A 16,966-nucleotide genomic window follows, 5' to 3' on the forward strand; every position below is an offset into this window, starting at 1 on the left:
GGCAAGTTCTCCACTTTATCTCTCTCAAAGTTTTGATACATCTCCCCCATAGGCTGCTGTGAGGTGGTTGCAGACTAGTGAGGAGGGAAGTAGCAAAGAGAAAATAATGATGAGAGAAGGAGGAATGGGATGTTAGAGAGGGGAGAGGAGCTTGGGGAAAAGTGTGTAGGAAAGAGGGAAGGTAACTTTAGTAGGCTCATGGTTGAGTCATATGAGGGAGGAGGATGAATGTAGATTAGGCAAGGTAGATATTATGAATTATGAAAGGGAGTTGAATTAGAGTTGAATTAGAGCCATCACTATTGCCCTCATTGGCCTTACCCTCATTTAAGGATTATCGTTTTACCCATGTAGGAATTGGATTTTAGCCTTATTGGAATTACATGCAAGGAACTATCTCAGCTGATTTAACTCGATTTAGGCTGGATTACACTGGTGGGTTCATGAACATTATTGTTTCATTGTAGTTTAATTGTTGCTTTTTTTACTCCCGGTAGTTATACATATTGCTTTTATTGTATCATTCATGTTTTTTATGCATTAAAGAGATTTTATCATCATCATCCCTTGCTGTGTGTTTCAGCGCCACCCACACTTTCCCTTTTATTACAACAGAAATGACTATTTGGCTCAGTGAGTACAGCAGCTTGAATAGAGATGGAAATCCGGCCTTGTTTTTGGTGTGATAACACTACTCAATGCTACTGTGTATTTTACCAACAGTGTCCAATATATACTTTATATTTGTGCGAATAGTATGATGTGGGTGGTAGGGCCTAGAGATGGTCTAATATACTTAACAGCTGTACACATGCCTCCAAAGACACTAGAAATTAGCTTAAAACATAACACGCAATTTGTTTACTGACAGAGAAGTATAATGGTTTGAAAAAGATTTGCAGCATAAAAAGGGCCCATACAACTGCGATGCATTGCCTCAATTCCCCTTTCTGCAGATAATGGGGTCAGGTAATCAGGGAAACTAATCATGTTGGACATTCTTGATTTACCAATTCTAACCCGAAAATGGTTGCAATTGGTGAGTCTGGAATTTGTAACATTTTAATTTCCTGATCGCCAATCATCAATATCCGCGGATCTGCAGATCAGCATCAGGGAATGTCCGCGGATCTGCAGATCAGCATCAGGGAATGTCCGCGGATCTGCAGATCAGCATCAGGGAATGTCCGCGGATCTGCAGATCAGCATCAGGGAATGTCTGCGGATCTGCAGATCAGCATCAGGGAATGTCCGCGGATCTGTCTCAGCATCAGGGAATTGAGGTGCTGATGTCTGGCCTGCATAAGATTAAAGCTATCATATATTTTCAGTCTCCCAGATTTATTTTCAACTCTGTAAAGCATTCTGATGTCTGAAGAATTTAGAGAATTAGAATTAACTGCAGCATATATGCATATGTATCATCCAGTTGTCTACCTTTATGCTGTGCCTCCCAATAGGTTCTACAGAAGAATATGAAGCTGTTCAAAAAGCCAAGCAACTTATATTGAATAATCAGCAGACGAGTGAGAACAACCCTATGTTCTTTAGCCCCATCTTTGTGTCCATCATATCCCAGAATGCTCAGCTGTTTGGAGCAGACATAAGTGTTACTGTGACAGTGAGCAATGTATGTGGAGAGGAGAAGGATCTGGAGCTTGTGCTCAGTGCTCAGACTGCACAAGATTACGGCATCACACGGGAACAGTTTTGGAGTGAGAAGTTTGACTTCCACCTTATGGCAGGAGAAGGTAAGTCAGACACACCTAAAATGTAACTGAACTTAAAAAGGATATTCCTGGCCATGTGTAACAGGATTCCTTACTTGCATTAAGTGGTTGCTATAGATCTAAAGGTATCTGGATGATCTTTGGATGTAGAAGAAAAGTGTGTGAAAATAAGAGTCACTTTGATGAAGATCATAATATTTGAATTGACTTTTAACATTGTAATCGGACTCAATGTTAGCTCAGGCATATAGGTCTCTCATAACTAGGAGATGGACAACAGATGAGCTTGTTATCAAGGGTGTAAAACTGTGCAAAACCTTAGACCAGTGGTTCTCAAACTCGGTCCTCAGGACCCCACACAGGTCACGTTTTCAAGGACACCCAGCAGGAGCACAGGTGTATTCATTACTCACTGACACATTTTAAAAGATCCACAGGTGCAGCTAATTATTTAATTTGTGATTCTGTGAGGAGACCTGCAAAACATGCACTGCTTGGGGTCCTGAGGACCAAGTTTGAGAACCTGTGCCTTAGACCAACAGAACTAGAGGAAGAGCACTACTGCAATCCTGAAATGGTGTGAATTCCCTCATAGCTCTCACTTTGAAGGTCCTGGACACACAAATCTCTATCTTACATTTGTGAACTGTACACCAACCACTGTCTCTTACCTACCCAGGATTTGCTGCAACAGATGTCACTCAAAACACAACCAGCCCTTGAAAGGCTTTGCATTTCCTCCCCTTTACAAGGTATAATATCTAGCCTTTATGGTATTTTGGGAGTGAGATCTTGGGCCACCCCCAGAGGAGGATTACTGGGGGAAAAAAATCATAGCTAAACTGCCTCTAGTTCTAATTCCACTGTGATCAAGGAAATTGCATATACATATACTTTAGGTGGTACTATACCCCTGCTAGGTTAGCAAAGATGTATGATTCTTCTTCTCCTACCTGCTGGAGGAACTGTGACCAGCTTGACACATTTTTCATATTTGGTCTTCCTGTCCAGTGATATCCACCTTTTAGGATGGGGTCCAGGATCTTTTATTCTCTCTGATTCCCTGTCCAGTAAGCAAAGACTATTGGAGCTTTCGACTATGCTACCCTATTGATGAATCCAATAAACACACAGCACAACTCTCACATCCTATCTGCAGCCAAATGTCTTGTTGCTAAATTCTGGAAACGTCCGGATCACCCCTGCATTTCTACTCTTATACCATCGAGTATGTCTGGTTCAATCAATCACATGGAGCAAATCACCTATCAACTTTATGATGACCATACCTCTTTTGATCGAGTCTGGTCCCCTTAGTTCCTCTCCCAGAGAAATCTCCTTCCCATGCTGATATCCTCTTTGGTCCCTTGCATAACCACCCTCCAATGGCCTCTGTTTCACTGGTTCGTCTTTCTATCCTGGACACACTATTTCAGGACTCTCTCAACCTAATCACTCCCCACTCCTTTAGTCTTTTTAGGTGACTTGTCCCTGTCCCTTTCACCCCTCTCCCCATTTTCCTTTCAACTCCCTGTTGTACATTTGGTGTTTGGGTTGGTTATGTAAAATAAAACATAAACATAACAAACTGCCACATGTGCATGGGCATAACTTCCATAGGTGCAAGGGGTGCAGCTGCTATGAGGCCCAGAGCTTAGGGGGGCCAACTTACTTGTCAAAGTTAAAATTTTCACCATTGGATGGTAGGGAATCAGTATGTTATACCGCCGAACTTCAGCCCGGCGGATGAAATACCAACGCCGGAAGGCCGGCAGATGGAGATCCCAACAGGGTAAGTATGAAGGCTATCCCTAACCCTCCCTTAGGGGTGCCTAACCCTAACTTCCCCCCTAGTGCCTAAACCTAACTCCCCCTCCCCGCACCCTAGACCTAATTCTTCCAGGGATGCCAAACCCTAACCCCCCCTTTTCCCTAGCCTATCCCTAACTCGCCCAGGGGGTGTCTAAGCCTAAGTCCCCCTGGGAAACCCTAAACCAAACCGCATCCCCCCAGGCTATTCGCTCCCGACTTACCTACGATCGGTATGCCGGGAGTCAGGATTTCGGCATGGGGCTAATGATAGGCGTCAATATTTAGACGCCTATCATTAGTCCCATGCCGAGATTTAACTGTTGGGAAGCCAGTGGTCGGCTTTTCGACCACCGGCTTCCTGATTACATATCGGATAGTAGATAGGGGCCCTTACAAACTTTTGCTATGGGGCCTTCAAATACCTAGTTATGCCCCTGCATACGTGGTCAAAATATTAACCCTTACGTACTATGGCAGGCTCAAATTCTCTAGAAAAAAAGGTCTGCAGACATAATATGAAACATATCCACCTAATACTGAGTTAATATTTATACTCTGTATCACAATTTACTAGTATAGCTCTTGACCAACTTACAACCAACCATCCAACTAGTTGATTGGTTGGAATGAAAACCTGGTAAGGGATGAAAGCAAATGACAATGAGCAATTTGCTCCCAAACGCCAGAAAAAAGACTTTAAAACTGTTGTTAGAACAAATTGTTTGACCAAACATTTAACAAACTTGTCTGATGACCATTTTCATCTGTTTTCTGGCTTTTAGGAGCAAATTGGTGATCATCAGTTACTCCCATACGCAGGGCCGTTTCTAGGGGGCAGGCAACCTGTGCAATTGCACGGGGCGCCCCGCCCTGACCAATGATCGCAAAATACGCGCTGTGCTACAGGCAGCGTGGGACTCAAACTTTAAAAATTACCGGGTCCTGCAACAGCGCTGTCAGCGTGTCCCTAACCAATCATCACGGCGGCAGTAACCTCGCATCCAATCGCCGCCTTCCCTAATCTCCTCCTGGGTGTCACATGACAGGAAGGGCCCTAGCTCTCCGCTCTATCCGCTTGGCACTCACATCCGGTGCACTGTCACTCCGGACACCGGCTGAGACCTCCGTCCTTCACTTTTGCCCTCTACACTTCACGGTTGCACTCCGGATGCCGCTCGAGATTAAGTTCTGTCCCCTCTGGTCTCACATAGTGGTAGGGGCCCCGGCTGTCCGCTCCCAACTGCTGCACTCCGGACTGGGCACTGGGCAAGGGACAAGCAGAGATGTGCTTCACCAGGTAACTGCAACTCTGCGGGGGGAAAGGGGTGGGGGGTGCAGCATGTGCTATGTCAGTTGGGGGGGTGAGGCATGTGCTATGTCAGTTGGGGGGTGCAGCATGTGCAATGTCAGTTGGGGGGTGCAGCATGTGCAATGTCAGTTGGGGGGTGCAGCATGTGCTGTCAGTTGGGGGGGTGAGGCATGTGCTATGTCTGTAGGGGAAGGTGAAGCATGTTATTACAGTTAGGGTGTGTGTATAGCATGCTGTATCAGGGGGGTATGGAGCATGCCATGCCAGGTGGGGGATGGAGCATGCTATGCAAGGGGGTGTGGAGTACACTATGACAGGTGGTGTGGAACATGTTATGCCAGGTGGGTATGGACAATGTTATGTCTGGGGAGTGTAAGGTTGTTTGTAGAGCATGTTATGACAGTAGGGGCAAAACAGAAATTTTTGTGAAAATATTATAACGGGGGGGGGCGCATTTTGAATGCTCGCACTGGGAGCCGGATTGGCTAGAAACTGCTATGCCCATACGTTACCAGATTTTCATTCCAACCAATCAACTAGTTGGCTGGTTGGATGAAAGTTGGTCTAGTGTGTGGCCAGCTTATGGAAACAAATTGTACATTGCAATAGACATCTCCACATGTTCAAACTGCCGATTTAGAGCAAATGTACTGTTTCAAGCACCAGGAGTTATTACAGAAAGTTGTGGTATCCAGCATAATGATTTTATTTAGACAAAATTATTTTATATTTCTCTGCAGTTAACTGTGATATAATTAATCATGGGTGAGAAGATTTCCGGTTCTTATATTGCTTGCATATAATGTTGTAACATAATGGCTCATTAGTACTTGATTTAAAATGCAATGAAAGAATAAAACATTTGGTTTTGAAATGTTTGCTATCAGTATGAACCATTCATGTTTAGGCTGTGAGGAAAGAAAAATGACGGAGAACACTTATAATCCTGGATTGATCTTGCAGAGAGAAGTGTATCTGGATGGATTAATCATTCACTGTACAAGATGAAGCTGTTGGACAATAACCTGTTGAGAGTCACAGCTCTGGTAAAAGAGCCCAAATGGCAAAATGGCAGCTTTGCCCTGGCTGAGCAGGATGTGACTGTCTGCAAACCAGTCCTGACGATTCAGGTAATACCAGAGTTTATAGCAGGTACAGTGCATATATAATAAATTGGAGTGAAAATTAGAATGTAATTGAAAACTAAGGCACATTAGACCACAGGTTCTGAAACTCGGTCCTCAGGACCCCAAACAGTGCATGTTTTTCAGGTCTCCTCACAGAATAATAAGTTAAAATTAGATCCACCTGTGGATCTTTTAAAATTTATCAGTGAGTAATGAATACACCTGTGCACCTGCTGGGTAACCTGGAAATCGTGAACTGTGTGGGGTCCTGAGGACAGAGTTTGAGAACCACTGCATTAGACGATGTGTACCCAACCCTGACCTCGGCAGCATCAGGACCCGGCGTCAGCAAAGTGCATACACACTTGCCAATACGGGCAGCGGTGGAGCAATGGTGGTGGACATGCTGCATTCGGCAGCATGGCCCTCGCTAATGACATCCTCCGTCGGTCCAGCATGTAGGAGTGACGGAGGATGTTGCCGACAAACCGCGGGAGTGCGGATAGTCAGCGACATAGCGGGTACACACTAGACGATGTGCCACAGATGTCGGTCCGATCCGGCGGATCGGACGACATATCGCCTAATGTGTACCGAGCATTACACTGCAAAGAAACTCCAGACACTACTAGAATTGATAGAAATAAAAATGTAGCTATCTTAGGGCCTGATTCACTACAGATCTCAAACTGCTAACTTCAACGCACGCTATGAGGCCTCAGGCTGCGTAGGGAATCGCAGTGGATAATTTATGCACGCCACTGCAACAGTGTTGAAACATACTGGCTCGCCTGCGTTTCGCCGACCACCCCCCATCACCACCCACAAACAGCACTTCCTGTCACTCTGCCATGGGTCTGCGTAGCCACTACAATCGCAGTGGCCGGTTTGCGCACATCGATGCATATGCGATCCTTGCTGACTCAGGTCCTTAGTGACAATGATTTACATTAATGTAACTCAAATATCATGTATTACTGTGATAAGCAATTTACCTGAAATATTAAAGAGTATGTACTTAAAGTAAACATTTTACAATACTAAAACGCTAATACATGTTAACCACTTAACATGCCTAACACTAATTCCCCCCGGGGGTGCCTAACCCTAACCTTGCTGGGGGGTGCCTAACCCTAAGTCCCCCCGGGAGCCCTAAACATAACCCTCCACCGGCGCGGCTGTCCGCAGCGGCGCCCGGCATCACTTCGATCGGGATGCCAGGTGCCGGTCTCCTGGCATCGATAAAATGACAGGCGTCTAAATTTAGATGCCTGTCATTTAACCCTCGCCAGGATAAAGCAGTCGGGAAGCCGGCTGTCGGCATTACGTCCGCCGGCTTCCCGACTGCATACCTTTAGAACATCCAGACCATCGATGTTTATTTCCCCAGAGGCTGCTCCACTGAGCAACTGCCAGGTACAAATTAGGGGGCTGAGGGGTGGTGAACTTACATTCTGTAGCCGCCAGGTGGGGGACCTGCCATGCTCAGTAATCAGCAGTTATCAGCAGCAAGGCAGATACTGGGGAAGGGTGCAGGGATGCAGGAGATCATGATCCAAAACATACCACCTCACCAATGGTTTACATCTTGTGGTGAACCCTCTATATTCACTCTTGTGAACTCTTCTCTTGATTGTTGACTTTGACATATATACACCTACCTCCTGGAGACTGTTCTTGATTTGGCCAACTGTTGTAAAGGGGTTTTTCTTCACCAGGGAAATAATTCTTCTGTCATCTACCACAGTTGTGTTCTGTGGTCTTCCGGGTCTTTTGGTGTTGCTGAGCTCTCCGGCGCGTTCTTTCTTCCAAACAGTTGATTTGGCCACACCTAATGTTTTTGCTATCTCTCTGATGGGTTTGTTTTGATTTTTCAGCCTAATGATGGCTTGCTTCACTGATAGTGACAGCTCTTTGGATCTCATATTGAGAGTCGACAGCACACTGATTCCAAATGCAAATGTCACACCTAGAATCAACTCCAGACCTTTTACCTGCTTAATTGATAGTGAAATAACGAGGGAATAGCCCACACCTGTCCATGAAATAGCTTTTGAGTTGATAGTCCCATTACTTCTGGCCCCTTAAAAAGTGGGAGGCACATATAGAAACCGTTGTAATTCCTACACTGTTCACCTGATTTGGATGTAATTACCCTCAAATTAAATGTGAAAGTCTGCAGTTAAATCACATCTTGTTTGTTTCATTTCAAAGCCATTGTGGTGGTGAATAGAGGCCAAAATATGAAAATTCTGTCAATGTCCCAATATTTATGCACCTGACTGTACATGAGTGAAGCCATTTTGTTAGATCAACAATTAACGTTGAAGACTTGCAAATTGCATTATCTTAGGTGATATGCTGTACGGACTGATAAAGAAACATCTCTAGAGCCCACTCATTTCTCTGTCCTATAAGCTACAAATGGGCCAGTCATGGAAGATCTACAGGACCTATATTACTTAAGTTCAGCTCAGGTTGCATTTATTTGCTTTTTTCAGATGCCAAAGGTCTCTGTGCAGTACCAGCCAATAACAGCAGTGGTGGCTTTACCGAACCCTCTGAAGGAGACTCTGAAGAAATGTGTAATAAGGGTAACAGGCAAAGGGCTGCTGCACAAAGAGAAGATCTACAGGTAAATATTTGGATAGGGGATTACAGAAAGACAGAGTGAAGGGGTGTGTGTGCAGCATGGAGTCTCCAGACTGGTATATACCTTATTTTTCTAACAGAGACTTTTCATGTAACCATCCCTCCCAACATTTAAAAGTGCAAAGTCAATACAGGTTGAGTCTCCCATATCCAAAATGCTTGGATATCAGAATAATCTGTATTTTGGAATGTTTTCAAACCATAATAAAATATCTTAGGAATGGGACCCACATCTAAACACAGAATGCATTATGTTTCATATACAACTCATACACACAGTCTACGGGTAATTTTATACAATATTTTCAATAATTTTGTGCCTTAAATAAAGTTTGTGTACTTTGAACTATCAAAAAGCAAAGGTTTCACTATCTCAGTCGTGGCAAAAAAAATCTGTATTTCTGAATATTTCGATGTGGGAGACTCAACCTGTACAAAATAAACTCTGCCTCTGATTAAAGAAAACCCCAAACCATACTTGCCGAAATTTCACTCCCTCCTTCTGGGAGGGAGCTGTCGGGCTTTCTCGGCAGGGGGGTGTCGCGATAAAAAAGGGGGCATGGCCCGGGATATGACATGTATTTTAGGGCGGAGCATGAGCGTGACAGCGCAATTGCGTCATCTTGGCTCCTCCCCCTCTTCACAATGCTGTTATTAATGGCATTGTGAAGCAGGGGGCGAATCGCGTCACCAGCCCCTCCGCAACCGGGAATTATACTGTAAGTGCGAGGGGACAGGATGGGTTGCCGGGGCCCGGGAGGCTTGCCTGCCTTTCTGGGAGGCTGGGAGCGGCACCCGAAATTCGTGAGGCTCCCGGTCGAATGGGGAGGGTAGGCAAGTATGCCCCATACCATCATTTGATCAGCATCTCCTGTACCAGGACTATTACAATGTATGGATATAATTTGCTGTGAATTTTATTTTCAGGTACAGAGATGTGCTGTCAGAAGGCAATTTACTCTACCAAGTTACCTTCACTCCAACACTAGTGGGTAACAGAAGGCTGTTTGTACAGCTGCAGAGTGACAAGCTTGGTATCATCACTGGTTTCCAGGCCATAGAAGTTTTACCCAGTGATGTTGACAAATGTAAGTAACTTAACACACATTACCTGTCAGAGCTGCGAGCAAAATTACGCATTTTAACGCCGTTGGAATGGCAACTCACACCCTTCGCGGCTAATTGGATCGACCCCAATGTTCCCTTAATTATAAACCTTTAGAGATTGGTTTAACAAACACAAAATAGTGTATTCCTTTATGTCAGGAACATGCAGTCAGGGTAGGTAGGGGAGGCAGAGCCTCCCCTGCCATATTCCGTCATGCTCCAGCGTTTTGATATAAAAACTGTGTTTTTATACATGTGCGCCTCCCCAGCCATTGACCTACACTTTACAAAAGGAGCAGTGCCACTAGGACAGGAACAATTATGTATGAAAAAGTATAAAACAAGAGTTTGTAAGTCTTGTAGAAATTCTGCTTCGCTTTTTTCCCTTCCATTCCTTTAGATAAATAATATTTAACATAATTTCCTTATAAAGTGGCAAGATCACAGCCTTTTGGGGAATTTCTCCTTTTAAATTCAACAGGTTCTTACCCTAATGATCTATAAAATCTGACTTCCAATGGTCTTTTAAGCATATCTTTAAACTGGACAATGAATGGCTAATGACTCCTAGCAGTCATGGTCTTTGAAGTGTTCTTTTGCTGTAAAGAATATCAGGCACCAATGTCTATTTTATAGAACATCTAAAACAAATATCTCTGTTAAGAATAAACCAAGCAAATTTTTGTTGTTGACAGGGAGCATTCACCATTGGGAGGAATTCCAGAAATCTGCAGCCAGCTGTAACTCCAGTGGTCAGTCAGAGCCAGATACCCCTGTGTCTCTCAGCATCCAGTCAGAAGATACAGTCTTTTATGGGCAAGACATCCCCATTGCAGTAAATGTCATCAACCGCAGCAAAACAGAGAAGAAAATGCATGGCTTTCTTTTTGCTCAGTACGTTGATGAAAATGGGAATGGTTGCCCACATTTCTGGAGAAAACAATTTGCTTTTACTCTACAGGCAAAAGAAGGTAATTAATTTAACGCCACTTGAGGTGATCCTCATATAACCCTGGGAGTGTTGAGACACTATACAAAAGATCCTTTACCGTTACAAAACCTTGACAATGGGAATGGTACAAACTGTCGCCATTCAGAATGTCAACATAAACCTTATGTCGACATTCAATTCATTCATTGTGAATGTCAACAGTCAGCTTGTCAACATAGCAGGATCAGTGGATTTGAACCTAACCCTATCATGGGCTGTCAAATTTATGGTGGTTGACCTTTACAATGTCGACATGTCCATGTTGACATTGTGAATGTCGACATTATGACTGAATACTCTTGATAACTGTGTTAATGTAGGCACATTTTCTATATAGCTAGAAGATATCGTAATTTATCTTAGTAAAGATAACCACACATTGGCATATATTTGGGCTGCGTGTTGGACAAAACAAATCTTAGATTATAGAAAAACAGAATTGATCAGTCAAGGAGGAAAACCTGGTCTGCAGATGATGGTGCGCAGTTACTGGCTGACAGTGAGCATTCCCCACCCACGATCTATTTTGCTAGTCAGTATATAAAAGCTGCGGCATATACTGGCACACTCTTTGCAGCGGCTATCGAAATCCAAAGCTGTTTTCCATGGCTTTCATTATGAATATGTATTACATTTTCAAGGCTATATATCAAAAATAAATAAATATTGGATGGGGAATACTGAAAAAAAAAAAAGGGAGGTGGGAAGAGGACTTCCATCTTCGAAGCAATAGCCACTATCGTGCCCACTGAAATGTGGCCCAGAATGTACCACCATGCTTTGGAACTGTAGGGAGAAAGAGGAGGACCAACCCTAGGTCAGTTTTCAGTCACACCGAGAACTGAAGAGGTATTTGAAAACAAAATGCCCAGACAATCCCCAGATATGTAGTATAATGTGCCAATGGCATCACAATCACGTCAACAAAATTTAAAGTATTGTGCTCAAATTTTATGCATTTGATCAAGAGTAAAATATAATTTCTGCAATAGTTTCACCTGCATTTCAGCTTGGTTCAGGCACTTTAACATAGTGTTGGCCGCCTGGTACATATTTTCCTATTGAGATATCAAAGGGGTCCTATCAACACCTGACTCCCATTGGAACTGGGACAAATACTTTATTTGGTCATATTGTAGGGTGATGGATAAGGGTACCAAAGAGATATGGGCATCCCTGAAATGCTCTTTATTTAATCTGGACCAAAGATGAGATGTAGGTGGCCAGAGAGTACAAAGTGTTTTAGTTACATGCATAAACACAGAGGACTAATGCACTGGATCATGGTAGTGAATTGATTTTATTGTATTTACCAACAATAATGTTATTCAATCAGGAGTTAATCCTGTTATCGTATTTTAGGGTTGGCGGTGCTCCCAGGAATAAAAATGAATTAGAAAAATGTGGATTCTGTAAAGGCAAAATAGAAAGTAATTCCTTTTTGGGGGACTCTTTTCAATAAAAAATTATGATTTTCAATTTTTAGTCTACATATTATAAAAAAAAGGTGAAAATATTGTCAGTGAGGAGAAATATATCATAAAAATAAATGTATTTGTATATCTCCTGTTAATGGTAATTACAACGCCGGTCAGATATGGTATTTACCAGTAGTTCTAGTCACCTCGATATAGCAAATGCCAAAGGATCAAATAGCAGAAACCAAACACTGGTATCTTACATGCATTGATATAGTTCATGCAAGTAACTCAGCACTGTAACATTAAGACAATGTGATCAATACAATTAGCCGCGAAGGGTGTGAGTTGCCATTGCAATGGCGTTAAAACGACGGCAGTGGACCAGCATCTCGCACCCTTTGCGGCCCGCTCTGAGCCCAAATTCGTGGAATTTTGCTCGCTGCCCTATGGTGCTGCAAACAAAATTCTGCGAATTTGGGCTGCCGCAAAGTGCACCCATTGCGAGATCATCGCAGCTAATTGGATCGACTCCAATGATTGAAAATCTGAAACAGTACCAATTTTGGTTCAGAGTATAACTTTAGTGACTATTTGTTTGTAAACACATTGGAATTCAAAGCGGATAAAAAATATTATGAATTCAATTCTATTATTTCGCTGTAGATATTCCAAAAATGTGTCTCTTGAGTTAAAGGATATTATTTCATATCAACATACAAACAAATAGACAAACTGTCTGTGTGTGTGAATATATATATTATACAGTTCTCCTGGTTCATAAAAGGAACATACCCCATTCAGTATGGATGTGCCCGTCTAATACCACATTTAAATCAGTAAATGTATATCACTGCAATGTATATTTATTGTTGTAGAAAACTCACCTGATGTATTTATAAGAATTATTAAATCCTTGTTACATTACATATATATGTCTCTTATAGGTATAGCTCAGAGTCTTGCATAGATCCAAGGGCAAACAGCATTTGAAAAAAATAAAAAACCACAAGGAGGTCCGGTGGGCGGGGCATCTGGAATGGCTGCCTTTTAGTTGTCTCCCAAGTAGTGGCGCATTAAATCCTATTTAATCCCTCATCATATGCCCTATTCTAGGGCTTTTGACTGCCCTATCGTATAGATTAAGAAGAGGGGATTATTTTGACATTCATATTGCCACTACTACATCAATTCCACCGGACTTTTGCTACGAATAGCACAGGCTCGCTAATAGACCGAGTGTTTGGCGCGAATCTCGGCATGGACGCAGTCATGGCTGCTTAAGCTGCCATTCCAATGACAGCCTGCTAACCGCACCACACTTAAAGAGACCTCTTCATCTGTGGCTATACCTCAGCCAAGTGTGTTGACTCCCTGCCCGTTCTATCTGCGGATAACCTACCTCGTGGCCATACCTGAACAGTCGGCTCCCTTGCCTGCCCGGATCCTGTTTCTGCGGGGGCCGCCGGTCTGACGGCGGGAGAGGACTCGTGTCTGCGCAGCCTGTATTGCTAACGGCCGGGAGATCCTGGGTGCCGCCGCACGTATCCACGATTGACACCGCTGCCGACGTCCTTGTCCTCTCCTCTGATCCTGCTGCAAGTGACTCTGCGCATATCCCTGGAGACCGGCTCCTTGTCTGCTGCTCTGAGGCGGGCACCATCAGTGTTGGCGCTGCATCACGCCAGGTGTCTCTCCTGGAGCTGTTCATTGTGCCAAGTCACCTAACTGGCTGCTGGTGGACCGGCTGCTCCCGCTTCATTGGTGGGTTCTAATGCAAATTCTTCACCATGTCACCTTACGCTGGATACCGCACTTACACTAGAGATCTGCTGCGGAACCGATGTGTTTTTGTGACAGTGCTATTCCTCCTGCCAATCTCTGTGATCCGTGGCTGCGACCTCTATCTAATCTTTGGGCACTTATCGCAGCGCGGGGTCCCCTCTCACGACAATGCGCCATTATCTGTGACTGACTGGACCACCCTGGAAGGTTGTTGCTTACCCACGGCCACACTCTAATACCTTCGTGGCGCTCTACAGGTAGCTGTAGTTAGCACATGGACCTCTGGCTCTGCAACTCTCCATACGCTACCCACCGACTAGGAGACTCCTATCCGCAGACCGGATCACATCAGTCTCCCTGCTGTGTCTTCTCAATTTCCTCGTGTTTGCACCGGGCCGTGCTGGCCACTGTTGGAAAGTATCATATACTTACCTAAACCTTTTCTGCCACCCTCAAACAGCTAGGCAGGGGGTTGAGACTGTACCTGGAACTGGCGCCTATTTTTCAGACACTGAATACCACTGGATACCAACACCCCTGCGTCTCTCCCTTGTGTCATTCCTATTTTTTCGGTACCCTACCTTTAGCTTTAACCCTTGTGTTTATCCTTTATCCCCCAGCCTTAGTCCTACTATTTCCTCAACAGTTATTCCCATATTTTTGTCTTTTTCTTTTTCAACAAGGTGCTCACTCTTTCACTTACAGACTGTGTACTTATAATAGTGGGTACGAATAAGAATGTCAGAAACAGAGACATTTTAGGATAAAGGAGATAATGCCAATATAGTCTGTATCTAGAGTCAGCAGAGTTGTGTTTTAGTCTTCCATTTAGTGTGATTCACTATTTAGATTGCATGCTGAGTTTGTATGCTTTACTAAGAGATTGCACTGTTAAAGTCTGCTGCAGCATAACATTGTCCTCCATTGGTGGTCCACCAATATTACTAAACAGTTTGGATTGAAGGTTTCTGGAACTGTGCACCATTTCCAGACATATTATTCAGAATTTCCTTATATGAAAATATCACCAAAGGTACTTTAACTAAACCATATGTAATAATGTATTCGGTTCACTCTTTGCCTGTTGTTGAGTTGGCAGAAGCCACTGCTCATATCCTTCTATCCCACATTGATAATTGTTTGGAGAAACTAGATTTTAAACTAAATGCCTCTCTCTCTAAAATGGAATCCTCAGCAAATTTTGTAACTATAATTGCTGATGGTTCGGGCAGTTTGGGAGTTCCGGCCACTCTCCCCCAGGAAGTTTGTGTTCAACTGGCTAAAATCCCTTCTTCCCTGATTAGCGAGGTTGATATTCCCCATTCTCAGCAAAATAAGACTACCTTTAACCTCATAGGGCCTATGGGATCTCCTGGTGTGAAGTTATCTTCTGCCCTAGATGTAGAGGCTGACAGTCAGTTTCCCCATTTTGATAATGGTTTTTGCCTGTGTCCTGATGGTCAGGGAGTTGCAGATAATCCCTTGCTTGTAACGGCACATTTCTTTGTTAATTGGGATAACACCAACTTTTCTATGATTCACTTTAAAACCAGCTCCTTCTCAGTGACCTCCCCTACTGGTCTTATCCCTGCATACCCTTTGATGCTTAGCCCTCCTGTTACCCCAAGCCTCCCATTGCATATTTCATCATTATTTCTGAGCACCATTGGCTTTGTGACATGAATACTGTGTAATTACTATATTCTATTGGCTTGCCTACTAGTAATCGATCTTAACACGGTTCCTCCAACGATCCTTTGATTTCAATGTATTGCTCTGTGCTCTACAAATTATCTCTATTGTACTTCATTTACATAAGTTGGTTTTGTCTGGCGCTTAAGTACCTACTGACTGCAGAGCATATATTCAATTATCCACTTTATTGTTTGTTTATATTATATTTGGCTCTCTCTGGTATCGTTTGGTTAGGAAAAGTAAGAAAACTGGTTGGAGCATAGACATGTTGACAGTGCAGTATTGACAATGTGACTTTGGTTATTACCTCGGTTATACTTATTTAAACTACTTTTTGTTTTCAGTGTTGTTTTTGTCTAGTATGGATACAACCCTATATATAATATATTATACTGTTGGTATTTTATATGCTTGCATTTTCAATTTTATATTCATGTCTGATATTTGATATGATTTGTCTATTATAACTGTGTCGATATGTTGTGCTTCAATAAAAAGATTATTTTAAAAAACAAAATTAAAAAACACAAATGTTAGTATACATATATTAGTCCAGAGGTGACTACTGCTAGTTATAAAAAATCTCAAAAGCAGGCAGGTCAGTTATGCAGCTGTAATAAGTTCAAGTGAGACACATAAGTATCCCCTACTTCTACTTTCATCTGTCTTGCAAACATTGGAGCATAGGACAGATTAAAGAGTAGAGTGACTAGTGTCAGGAGAAAATATAAAGCACAGTGGTGGAGTGTTAAGGATCCGTATTGGGTGTTAGATGGTTCCTGGTGTTTAAAACATTGCAGGGAACAAATACGCCCGGGGTGTTAGGTGGCCCATGGGGATGCAGTCAGGAAGCAGACGGTCGAAATGCCGACCGCAGGCTTCCCGACTGTCTAATCCCGGCAGGTGTCTAATGACCGGTGTCGAAATCCCGACGCCTGTCATTTAACCTACGCCGGGAGCCAGACATACCGATCGAAGGTAAGCCGGGCGTGGACAGCCGCGGTTGGGAGGGGGAGGGTTAGGCATCCCCCCAGAAGGGTTAGGTTTAGGCTGCAGGGAAGGGGGGGGTTAGGCACTTTGGGGGGCTGTTAGGGTTAGGCACTGTTACGGACCCCTGGTCGATCTCTCCAGATACGCCAATCTGAGAATCGGCACCCGTGACTTTTACAAGTTAACTCAACACGTGTGGTTAACTAAACCCGATAGCTGCCAGCAAAAGGAACTTCAATGCTTCAGCATAAGGTGAGCTATTGCTCTCACCTGCATATACACTTATCAACACTCAGAAAAATAGGTAACATGGGCCAAGTTAGGCCTTGGGTCATAAAAACACAGTTCCA

General features: G+C 43.5%; 1 protein-coding gene across 2 annotated transcripts in view; it reads left to right on the plus strand.

Moving 5' to 3' along the window:
* LOC148512614 (protein 4.2-like) overlaps positions 1-16,966 on the plus strand; it is a 55,352-nt gene that overhangs the window by 21,522 nt on the left and 16,864 nt on the right. Inside the window, exons 10-15 of one of the 2 annotated variants that reach the window (XM_088481889.1) lie at positions 1,461-1,751; positions 5,815-5,981; positions 8,480-8,613; positions 9,558-9,718; positions 10,433-10,708; positions 13,094-13,174. In XM_088481889.1, coding sequence (XP_088338015.1) covers positions 1,461-1,751; positions 5,815-5,981; positions 8,480-8,613; positions 9,558-9,718; positions 10,433-10,708; positions 13,094-13,116 — 1,052 coding nt within the window. In that variant the 3' untranslated portion in view covers positions 13,117-13,174. Of the gene's footprint in view, positions 1-1,460; positions 1,752-5,814; positions 5,982-8,479; positions 8,614-9,557; positions 9,719-10,432; positions 10,709-13,093; positions 13,175-16,966 lie in introns of those variants that run through there. The other variant, XM_088481888.1, reaches the window with a different exon arrangement.

The sequence above is a fragment of the Taudactylus pleione genome, unplaced genomic scaffold, assembly GCF_031769625.1.
Source record: "Taudactylus pleione unplaced genomic scaffold, aTauple2 ptg000279l, whole genome shotgun sequence".
In the NCBI taxonomy this organism is placed as follows: Eukaryota; Metazoa; Chordata; class Amphibia; order Anura; family Myobatrachidae; genus Taudactylus; species Taudactylus pleione.